We start from the raw sequence: 12606 nt of genomic DNA on the forward strand, positions 1-12606 counted from the left end.
TTCATTATATATATATATATATATATATATATATATATATATATATATATATATATATATATATATATATATATATATATATATATATATATATATATATATATATATATATATATATATATATATATATATATATATATATATATATATATATATATATATATATATATATATATATATATATATATATATATATACATATATATATATATATATATATATATATATATATATATATATATACATATATATATATATATATATATATATATATTCTTGTTACATATACAATAATTTTAAAGTTTTTTTTTAAAAGCGATTTTTCATAAAGAATATGCTTTCATTATTACTGATGACATTTCTTTTTTGAATATTGTATTTAATTTTAAACAGTCGAATAGTTCTCGTGGCACTTTCATCAGTTCTTCTTAAATTCTGCCATATGTTTGACATATTCAGCAACATGTTGAATCCCATGTGGACCCGCCACATGGAGATTGTCGCCGCAGACATATGTCTTGTTGATGTGAGCATTGTGTAACTCCGCGATTTGTGAGGAACAAGCGGCCGCGGGGTCGCCAGAACCGCATAAACTGTCACCCCTAAAAATAATTTTCAAAAAAAGTTTTAGAAGATAAAGATAATACGATGCAAAGCTGAGATAAGCATTATCGATAAAATTAAGAAAGGTGTGTTGAGATGGTTTGGACATGTAGAACCAATGAGTGAGGAAAGAACGGTAAAACAAATTTATGAGGCGAATGAAAGTGGAAAAAGGAGCAGAGGAAGACCGAGAAAAACATGGCACGATCAGGTATGCCAAATACTTGAAAGTGGTCAGGTGAGGAGTAACAATCGGCGGGTATGTATGATGAGATGCATGAACGTGGAAGAGGCGAATTAGTGCATTGCGTTACGTCGTCGCAAAAATATACAGGTTGGCCCGTTTAGATTGGTCAGTGTGGGCAGGTCTGAAACTATAACACATACGAAGATCTGTTCTCAGGAACCATATCATCGATTTTAGTGACAGGAATAACTTCTCTAAAAAAACTAGTACTCATCGGGAATCGAAACCGAACGTTTTGAAAAATAAAACTTACATGATTTCTATTTGGATATCGACTGTGTAGGTCTTAAGCATTAAATGTTAATTTGACACCTAAAATAAATACTGCGTAAGACCTAAACAATCAATTTCCAAATTGAAATGATGTAAGTAAGATTTATTTTTCAAAACGTCAAAATATTAAAACACAAATATGTCGTCTTTATTTAAAAAAAAAGACAAAAATGGGACTGTGTTTCTAGAACCTTACATTTTTACCAGATTTTCATTTTTACTCAGTTTTGACCCTTGAACTAGGAGTTGGAAGCTGATAGTATACAAACCAAAATTCATTCCCAGGTTGAGCATTTCCATCCCAAGCGTATGTTTCTACCAAAAGTTTCCCTTCGTTTTCACCGCATAATTTAGAAGAGGGTTCCCTGTTGCTTAAATGAACTGTTATGCCACCTAAAATACATACAATAACATCTCATTTTGATAAATTCAAAAGATAATTTGATAACTTTTTTGGTCTGTATAAATAGATTGGTGAAAAATATGTTGGTTGGAAGAATGAAGTTCATAATCTCTGTCTTGCTTACACATAGTTGTGGCTTGCAGTTGTTAGAGTGAAATAAATAAAATGTCACAGATAACACATGGTGACACCGACTATTAGATCACGCATCAATCGCGTGGCTTTGATCGTAGATAACGCCAATATTTATCAAATCAACGAATTGAAGATCTTATTTAGAATATTTTAAAACAAAAAATGACAGAGTAATCTTAAGTATATTTTTAAGATTTAAAAAAAATATGGATCAAATTGCTTGAATGATTATTATGTACTATATCTTAGAATGCTACTCATTCCATGGACCGATATGGTCAGCAATGCAAATGTACTCCAAAGAGCAAGAGAAGAAAGACAGTTGCTGACTGATATCAAAGTCTGGAAGGTGTTTTATCTCGTGCACGTGCTAAGAGGAGAGAAGTACGGGCTGTTGCACCTAATCGTAAAAAGCAAAATAAAGGGTTGACGAGGTGTGGGCAGAAGACAGATCTCCTGGCTCCGGAATATATGAGATTGAACGGGGATCAGGACTGTCAAGGTGCTATTTAGAGCTGCCCAATACAAGGACAATTACTCTCAAAAGAAAGTCGTCGTCAGGAGGACCTGATATGACATGCACAGAAGAAGAAAGATCATTGAGTTATTGAGAGAAACATTATTTTAAGGGGATTTTATATCGTAGGTTAAATAAAACTAAATTTAAAACAATTTTGTAGCTACCTGAAGGATGCAAACTGCATGGAATAAATGTTCCGCTTTGTGGAAGAATTTCTGTCAAGAAAAATAACTTAATAATTAAAAAAACCAAGAATTTTATCAAAATATGTATTTTGTTTTTCTTATAATTTTATAATAACAAGAAATAATTACCTGAAGGAATTTCTTTGAAATGCGAAAAATGTATGTCCGATAAATTGGCAAGTCGAGATTTCATAGTTTGTATTTGTTCTAAGAATGTTTTTATGAAAACTGAACTTTGATGATAGAATTCCTTCCAAACTCCTAAACCTGAAATAAGCAAACATTTTTTTAGGGTGATATAACAATTGGGGTGTTATGAATAATGTTCAAAATGTGTTCACATGTGCAAACTATCTCAGCACATCTTTACCAACTCCATGCTTCACTTCCATACATGAGGGTTGGAACCAGAACCCCATTGTGCGCTGCCAGTTAAGCTTTCGCTGTTAGGCTTTTATTTGCTATAGTATATGTATGGAAGTGAACCATGGAGTTGTTAAAAGAAGAAAGAAAGTAGACAGAATGCAGTCAAAATACGTTTGTCGCACATTTTGAATGCATTCATTCTATTTTCATCCTTCTTAAAATTTTCTAATAAAAATAAATGCAATTGCATTCCTAGGTTGACTATGTTTCATATTACAGTGAAACCTCTATCTATAATTTTTAAAGCAACCTATTGAAATAAACTATGAATACGGGAAAGCAATGAATGCAGGATTAAGAAGTCAATACACAAGGAGATACGATGGAGTAAGGATACCATTCTCCCAAACTTCATAACATTTGTAGGTTAAAATTCTAAGAAGAATACAAGTTTGCGATGTAAATAAATTCATTTATTTAAAAAAAATACGAAGCTGTACAGAACAAAAAAAATATGTATATATTAAAGTTTAATGCAGTGTAAATAATATGTGATCGACATTTTATTTTTGTAAGTCAACGGTGTATTTTCGGCTTTACAAATGATATTTTTTCGGAATCAGTTATCGAATGTGCGTAGTAGAAAATTTTCAATCTTCCAAAGAGTGTTCATGCTTCTGAAAATGAAGGAAGAGGCAGCGGCTCTTCTTCTTCTAAATTTACTTCTTCTGCTGTATCCTTAAACCTTGCATCACACAAGCTTTCGATAGTTTCTACTCCACACATTGGAATATTGTCATCGAATCCAACAAAATTGAGACAGTTGAAAAGAATGTAAAAAAACGCAGACAAATACATATATTATGCAGCATAATTTAAACGATGAACGTGGTAAAATGGTGATAGAGAAAAGATCGATGTGATCTAATTTAGTATGAAATGAATTTGGGGTAGAAGAAATAAACGATATATCCGGAAAATGATTATTCCAAAAACGATAGATAGAGGTTTCACTGTATTTATATAAAATGAATTTACCTATAATATAGTTAAAATGTAACTTTGAAATGTAACTTTAAAATCACTATAAATATTTTAAGACATAAGGCGTAGGACGCAGCAAATCTTGATCACAACTGTCGTCAAGAAAAGGCGATTCAGTTGGCTTGGCCATGTACTCCGCATGCCTCCTGAGAGTCTTAATCAAGCTTGCCTCTTTTACAAGGCATCAGGTTCGCGCCGCCCAGGACGACTACTGCTGACAATTCGTCGGCAGTTCTCGTCAGAACTTCGGGACGCGGATCTGACTTGGGAAGATGCAAGGGAGCTGGCAGCCGACAGAAAAGCCTGGAGACAGTTTGTGGACTCCATATGCTCCACCTAGGGAGCGGATATGGTTATTATATATAAATATTTTATTATAACTAAATTATAATGTCTAGTGGTTTAGAAGCTAACCGCTTCTTTATCAAGACTGATTAATCATTAGTATTGATCAATCTTGATAAAGAAGCGGTTAGCTTGGAAACCGGTAGACATTATAATTAAATTATAATAAAACATTTTTAGAGATTTTAAAACAAAGTTAAAATGGAAAATCACAAAGTTAGTGCTTCAAATATAAATTATATGAATTTACCTATTCCGACAATGTGTAGATATGCTATTTTCCCTTGCTCCTTGGCTCTGTGACTAGCCTCTAGCATCGCACAAGTAAAAGCAATAGAAATATGTTTGGAGTAAACAGTATTATCAAACAGGACACCATTGTCATACACAAAACGGTTTGTGTAATCATCTTTTGCCTCATCTGAAGGTGTCTGATTTTTATAAAGTTCCATGGCTTCTTCGAAGGTTAGTCTAGGTTCCTACAAATGGCAAAGGTAATGGATGAGAAGTGAATCAGACTGATTCTCGGCTCCAACAGAGCATTGAATATATGCATAATTGTAAGGAACACAGTGGTGACAACAACATAGCCGCAATTGTGTGTATACCCCCATAGTCGGGCAAGCGGCATTATAAAGGGTCCGCCAAATAACTTTTTTTTTTCAAAAACAGGGCGCAAAACATCGAGTGTAGCTTCGGCTGTGTGGCACGTAGCGCCGTCCTGTTGAAACCAAATGTTGCCAATATCCTCCTCTTCAATTTTTGTGAACAAAAATCCGTTCAACATGGCCCGATAACGATCGCCATTGACTGTAACGGCCACTCCTTGCTCATTTTCAAAGAAAAATGGCCCAATTATGCCTCTGGACCAAAATCCGCACCAAACAGTGACTCGTTTTGGGTGTACCGGCTTTTCAATGTATGCGTGCGGGTTTTCTGTGCCCCAAATACGACAATTTTGCTTGTTTACATACCCGCCAAGATCAAAATGAGCTTCATCCGAAAAGATGATTTTTTTGGCAAAATCGGCATCTTCTGTAAGTCGATCGCAGGCCCACTCAGCGAAGCGAAAACGCATTGGATGGTCAGTTGGCTTCAACTCCTGAACCAATTGGACTTTGTATGGCGTCATACCAAGGTCTTTATGCAAAATTCGTCTCAATGATGTCTCCGAAATGTTCAATTGTTGAGAACGACGGTGAATTGATGTTGATGGCGCTTCACGCACACTTTCTGCCACAACATCGATATTCTCGGGTGTACGCACTGTTTTTGGCTTTTCACGCTTTGGTTTATCGATGAGGATGCCAGTTTCTTTCACTTTTTTCACAAGATAACGAACATACGGAGCTGACGGTGCTTCTCTTCTTCCAAAAACCGTACGCAATTTTCGCACACATTCTGCAACATTACCATGATTTTCAAAGTAATGTCGCAATATTTCCCAGCGTTGTTCAAGCGTATACACAACCATATTCGCTCAGCGGAAGGATAAAACTAATTATCTGTCAAATCAGACATGAGCTAAGTGTTACCATTCACGAAATAAGCACTAGTTGAAAAAAAAAACTTTAGATGGCGGACCCTATAGTTTAGTCTCTCCTAGAAAGCAGTCACTCACTTGAGCTACTAAGTTATACTTATATAGGAATAAACCAAAGTCAAAGAACAAGCAATATTTTACCAAAACCACAACCACGTCAACAGCCTTACCATATATTTTAAAAATAATCACAAAATTCCCACATATTTTAACAATAATCACAACTATTTATTGACTTGGCGTTTAATTTGTAGAACTCCATTTTAATTTATGTATTAATTTTAAATCAAACACAGATTTTTTGAGTCTACTAAGTTGTATTTTATTAACAAAAAACACATAAAAAATTATATTGTGACAATTGTTTCGCCTTGTAAGGGCATTATCAAACGAATGTGAAGATCAAATGGACTACGGTCCTTATGTAGCTATACAATTCTATGTGACAGTTTTAACATGTGCAGTAATAATTTATGGGAGACAACAGTCGCTAATAGGGGATGTAGGTATGAAACCTTATATTTGTTTTCTGGGAAGGGAAGAATTTACAAAAACAAATATAAGGTTACATACCTACATCCCCCATTAGCGACTGTTGTCTCCCATAAATTATTACTGCACATGTTAAAACTGTCACATAGAATTGTATAGCTACATAAGGACCGTAGTCCATTTGATCTTCACATTCGTTTGATAATGCCCTAACAAGGCGAAACAATTGTCACAATATAATTTTTTATGTGTTTTTTGTTACTAAAATACAACTTAGTAGACTCAAAAAATCTGTGTTTGATTTAAAATTAATACATAAAATAACCACAACCTTACCACATATTTTTACAATAACCACAACCACAACGATAATTTTAAATGTTTACATTGTAAAACTGTGACCACATTTGTTTCCAATACCAGTTGAAGTCTTGGTCCTGTTCCACTCCATAATTATTTTTGAGAGAATTTTCTCTCTTGTATATTAGCACACCTTGGCATTCCATCAAATCTTTTTTGGTGCCAATCAGACCTTTAAGAAATATCAATAATAAATATCAGTAAAAAGAAACATTGTCCGCCTCCGTAGTGTAATGGTCAGCACGCTCGGCTACCGTTCTGGAGGTCCCGGGTTCGATTCCCAAGGGGTGTAAAATAAATATAAGTGATTTTTTCACTGTAATATTTATTCAATATTATTAACCTGGACTGGATACCTGAAGCGGAGGGCTGATCACCTTTCCTTCATGTGTAAACGATCAAGATAACACTGCGTTTATATGACAGTGCCCTATGCACCATTGGGGTGCGGATAAGGGTTTTATTATTATTATTAAAAAGAAACATTAAATTTATGTATATGAAGTCAAAAGTCTGCGTAATCGGAGGGCATGTATGACTAGATGTATGGATGTGAAGGAGGCGAAAAGTGTATGTCAGGACAGAAGAGTGTGGCGTTCCATCCTCTCTGCCTACCCCTGCGGGGAAACGGCGTGATGGTGGTAGTAGTAGTAGTAGTAAAAACAATTCAAAATACCAAAATGAAATATCGAGTAGATTCGAATAGTCACTCACTACAGATATCAAAAAAAAAAAAAAATTTGTAAAAAAAATAAATGCCTATCGGCTGTCCAAACTCAAAACACAGTAAGGGACACTTTTTTTATAGTATGTTTTTTTTTGCATTTTTGGACTAAGTAGATTCTACTTAGTCCAAAAATGCAAAAAAAAAACGTTCCAAAAAAAATATCACTTACTGTGTTTTAAGTTTGGGCAAAAATTTATATTCAATCCTTAATTTAGTACAATAAAAAAAATATGTTTCAACATGGTTGAAGAAGAATAAGAAATCATATTTCTCGGGTTGTGGTCCCATGGTTAATGTCTCAGACCCTTGAGTCAGAGTTACTGGGTTCAAACCCACTCTACCACAATTTGATACCTATTTCAAATAATGAGCCGCTTAGGCTCACAGAAATAGTATGAAATTGAAGTATTTTTGTAAATAATAAAAGCACAATTTTTTTTTTTTTTTTTTTTTAAATCATGTAATCAAATACTAGGAAGTCGTTTTAAACATTGTTACTCACCCATTATAACTCCAAACTGCTCAATTTTGTCAAAATTTGGTTCTACAACACCTTCGTTATATCTGGAGCCATCATTTATAAAGACTGTATGACCGGATACATACAATAAAGAGGATATTCTCATTTCATCATAACTCAAGCAATCTCCCAACAGGAGAGGTGGTTCCTCATCATCTTTTCCAACCTTTTCCCAACTATGTATGCTGAAATTTTAATAAATTTTAATGCAGCGAAAACATTATTACAAATCAATCTAACTAAAACTAACTAACCATCACGCCATTCAACTGCAGGGTAGGTAGAGATAATAGAACACCACACCAGTCTGTCTTTGCACACAACCTTCGCCTCTTCCACATTCATACATCGCTCACTCCTTTCAAGAACGTCATAAATAAAAAAACTGATTTTTCAGGAGAACGTTTTTAAAGTTTAAAAATATAACACAATGTTTTAAAAATAAATATCAAGCCACTTATTGAACTTTTTACTGTACAACAGATCTTTTTAGGTAAAACTTGAAGGTTTTTTCTCCATTTGAAAAATATTTAGTTTATTTAAAAAAATAATTAAACAATACCTTTTCTTCAAAATGCAAAAACAACACTTTCTGCCCTGTAGCAGGTAAGTATTGAGTCAAAAATATGCCACTTTTGCTGGAATATAGTACATTTTCTGGACATTCCGATAACATGCACAACTGAAAATTGACGATTTTCGATTTATGACGTTCTTGAAAGGAATGAGCGACATCTTATTTTACATACACGCCGATTATTCCGACTCTCAACCTGACCACTTTCAAGTATTTCAATTACTCAATTAATCATGCCGAGTTTTCCTCTGTGTTCCTCTGCTTCTATTACCAACCACATTTGCCATGTGATTTGTTTGACTGTGGTTTCATTAATTGATTCGGCAATCACTTTGAGGTTAAATCTATCCATTTTTAATTTATGTTCTACTTGGTAAATACCATTATTATAGATAGTACTATATAAATAGTATAAATAAATAATATAAATGTAATAGAAAAAGTAAAAATAATGTAGATGGTAGTATTTACCAAGTAAAATTTAAATTTAAAAATCAAAAAAAAGTTTTCTTGTTGACAATTGACTTTTGATAGGACGAGGAGAGGTGACTCCAGCAGTCTACAAAGACAATAAGCTGGGATGTAGCCAGGAAGAAGAAGAATTGATTTTTGATATGAATTGTATTTTTAGACAAATATTATTTTTTGTAAAAAATTGCTCAGAAGCTTAGGGATATAGTGCTAATATAATGAACGCCTAAGGGCAATTGTCCACTACACGTAATTGCACGGAATTTTACCGTCCGGCACGACAGTTAGCGTTTTAAAACGATGATTGGCCTGGATTGGCTTGTGCATATTTCTTCGGATCGGTGCGTGAACACGTTGCGCGTAAATTCGATCACGCTAAACTGTCGTCGTTTTCATTTTTCAAAACCAGACTGCCGGACGGTGAAATCCCGTGTAGTGGACAAACGCCCTTAGGGTTCAAAGGATTGAAAAAATATTTCTTAAAAATAGTACAAATGGCTCACCCTCTTTTGCCAGAAAGCAAAATATAAGTGAACCCACTTCCGCAATACATGACAGCTCTTTTCTGGAGTAATCTATCCACAAAACGAGATAGATTCATGTTTTCATACAAGATTTTCTCTTTCTTGGTACCATGATTCCTGAAATGATTTTCAGACTATAAGATAATATATTAAAGTTCAAATTAAATGCTAGAAAACGATAAAATTATATAACTAACTAACTAACCATTATGCTACTTCGCCGCAGGGGTAGGCAGAGAGAATCGAAAGCCACACCACTCTGTCTTTGCAAACATTCTTCGCCTCTTCCACATTCATGCTCATACATATCCACATTCATGCATATCCTCATACATACCCGACGATTATTACGACTCCTGACCCGGCCGCTTTCAAGTATTTGACATACCTGATTGTGCCAAGTTTTCCAATTATATTTGCACACATAATACGAAATATACTGGAGACAAAGTAAATGTAAATGTTTGTTCATTTAAAAATCTAAATAATCTAAAAAGTTATTCACCGATTGCTTTGAAATCTTGACACAACGTTGCATTTGAATATGCGCGTTTTTATTTACCGTGAAAGGTAAAAAAACATATTTATTTGTAAAACAGTTTTTTTTGGTTTTACTGTTCTTTCTTCACTCATTCATTCCACATGTCCAAACCATCTCAACACGCCTATATTAATTTTATCCATAGTGCTTATCTCAGCCTTGCATTCTTTCCTTATATCACCATTCGAACATCTATCATACATTGTTTTGCCACACATTCTGCCGAGAGATTATATATAGTCGTTTATCCTTCTTTTGCCAACTCCATGTTTCACTTCTGTACATTAGGGTTGGAACCAGGACACTGTTGTGTAAATAAATACGAGAGTGAAAAATCACTCATAAAGATAATTATGACCTTCCGTACTGTATACATTAACCATTGTAATGGTTAATATATGCAGTTGGACAAATGAATAAATATATTAACCGGATCCACGCGGCTCACATAACCGTATGTGTTTTCACAAAACATGCCCCATACGCGGCTGACATAAGCGTATGTGTTTTTACTTTGCTCCAAGTCTCGAACCTCAGTTCAACTTGGAGGGATTTTTTCATGGTGTGGATCTTTGGATAAAATAATATGTCAATCCTTTGCCTTGTGACATCTGTTGAAATATCTGACTAATAATTTGTAACATCACAAGGATAAATAAAAGAACAGATCCCTGATTTTTCTTGAGGTCGGTAATTAGTCCGCGCCATAATCATGCCCTATATCTGTCTCACTCTCGACGCTACGCATCGCCAGTGGGTAAGAGTGACACACGATGCGTGCTTTGATTTATTTAAGTTACGATCTTATTTGTTTATATTACGATATAGTTCAAGAATAATGTGACACAAGTGTATTATAGAGTACCTAAAAGGCGCAATGAATCCCATTGAATGTTTTTGTTTAGGAAAATAAATCGTTTCTTAACTAAATACATGGTAAAAGTAATCATTTAAAAAACGGCGAAATACCGGCCCGCACAGGCGTCTCTCAGGAGCAAAGTTAATGCGGTGAAAAGGTTAACAAATTTAAAATAAAAATATTACCTTTTGTATATGAGAAAGGAGCACATCAAATTTAAAACATCCTCATGGACTAATGGATAAGTTGAAGTAATATTATGGTTTAACATTTTGTCAGGGATATGTTGAGACAAAAATTCACACCTAAAACATTATTTTAAAATTAATATTTAAAATAGCCTTTATTTTATTTATTTATTCATATATATGTGTGTGTGTGGGTGTATTTTGACATCTAGTAAATAACATATGATATTCGTCAACATGTTGTGATATATCAGACTACACATCGATTTTTAAAAGTAATATCAGGTCATGTAAAAAGTTTCCGCAGTTTTTCGCCACTAGATGGTGTTGATGCCTATACATCGGGCAACACTTACCGGAGCGTCTTAAACGAACATGTCCTGAAAAGGTGACATTTCAGGTTATATTTTTTGTAAAGATCGTTTTCTAGTTCATTGCTCGTGTAAAAAGTAATATTAATTTGAAAATGAGTAAAATATCTGAAAAGATACCGAAGTGTTGAAGGTATTTAAAAAAAAAAGTATATACCGTTATCCGCACCCGATGGTGCATAGGGCACTGTATCATATAAACGCAGTGTTATCTTGATTGTTAACACATGAAGGAAAGGTGATCAGCCCTCCGCTTCAGGTACCAGTCCAGGGTAATATTTAATAAATATTCGAGTGAAAAAATCACTTATATTTATTTGACCCCCCCTGGGTATCGAACCCGAAACCTCCAGTGCGGTAGCCCAGCGTGCTGACCATTACACTACGGAGGCGGACCAAGGTATATCTAGTTATTAATAGAAAGTAAAACACAATTGAAGATTCTTCTGAATTTTTATTAGATTGATGTTTTACATTTTGATGTCATTGACAAAAAGGTTGACTGATAATAGCGGATGCATGTTTTTAAATAAAAGGTTATAATAAATATAGAAGGCATTGTTTCGAGTTTTAATTCATTACCTGACAGTTTGAATAGGAAACCGGATGGGAAAAACTGTACTAGCATCTTTGACTTCAAGAACAATAGAGTGATCATCAATATTTTTCGGCTTTTTAACTGTAGCGGAGTCTATCAAAATCTTGCTCCTTTCAGACCTGAGGCAAAATAAAACATTGATATTATGGTTTTTTATTTATTTTTAACTGGCAATTTTTCATGGTCAGCCTCATAATTCTTAAAAAGAAAATAAAAGGCAGGAAACAATAACCTATTTTATTAATTATGTTCAATCTTTGTACAGACATTCGAGTGAGAACTAAATTCTTATTTATATTATTGCCTAACATTTGAGTTTTTTTGTAAGTGCACAGTTTTCAGTAGAAATTGGTCTTGAGATAGAAGCTAAACAATTCAAAACTGGTCCACATTATAATAAGATAAACAACTTTAATTTAAAAAAAAATTGTGAAATTTTTATTAACAATTTCACCTTTCTTTAGCTTTTAAAATCTATATTTATGCTTAGTACCTACTTAAAATCATATATAAATTTAGAGAGCTAATACATATAGTTTATAGTTTTATTTAAATTGGTACTCTTCAGTAGTTAGTAAACCAATGATTTTTAGAATTACCAGGCGATTTTTGTAAACTTAGTTCCTACTTAGAATGATATTATAGAATACACTTTGTTAAGTTAGCTTGCATATGATATTATTTATGATCAATTCACGTTTACTAGGGCGAAAA

The 12606-nt window shown here is 33.7% G+C and overlaps 1 protein-coding gene across 6 annotated transcripts in view; it reads right to left on the reverse strand.

Annotated features, from left to right (window-relative positions):
- Positions 1-294: 294 nt before the first annotated feature.
- LOC148302755 (ADP-ribosylarginine hydrolase CG2909-like) overlaps positions 295-12606 on the reverse strand; it is a 29093-nt gene continuing 16781 nt past the window's right edge. For 5 of the 6 annotated variants that reach the window (XM_088271049.1, XM_088271048.1, XM_088271045.1 and 2 more), the window contains 10 exons: positions 11877-12011; positions 10921-11040; positions 9315-9452; positions 7746-7948; positions 6543-6688; positions 4372-4600; positions 2496-2633; positions 2346-2396; positions 1393-1516; positions 295-602 (listed from right to left, as the gene is read on the reverse strand). In XM_088271049.1, the coding sequence (XP_088127175.1) occupies positions 419-602; positions 1393-1516; positions 2346-2396; positions 2496-2633; positions 4372-4600; positions 6543-6688; positions 7746-7948; positions 9315-9452; positions 10921-11040; positions 11877-12011 (1468 nt within the window). In that variant the 3' untranslated portion in view covers positions 295-418. Of the gene's footprint in view, positions 603-1392; positions 1517-2345; positions 2397-2495; positions 2634-3948; positions 4113-4371; positions 4601-6542; positions 6689-7745; positions 7949-9314; positions 9453-10920; positions 11041-11876; positions 12012-12606 lie in introns of those variants that run through there. The other variant, XM_088271050.1, reaches the window with a different exon arrangement.

Source organism: Brachycentrus maculatus, unplaced genomic scaffold, assembly GCF_059751285.1.
Source record: "Brachycentrus maculatus isolate JH-2025_06_01 unplaced genomic scaffold, ASM5975128v1 h1tg000419l, whole genome shotgun sequence".
NCBI classification, from domain to species: Eukaryota; Metazoa; Arthropoda; class Insecta; order Trichoptera; family Brachycentridae; genus Brachycentrus; species Brachycentrus maculatus.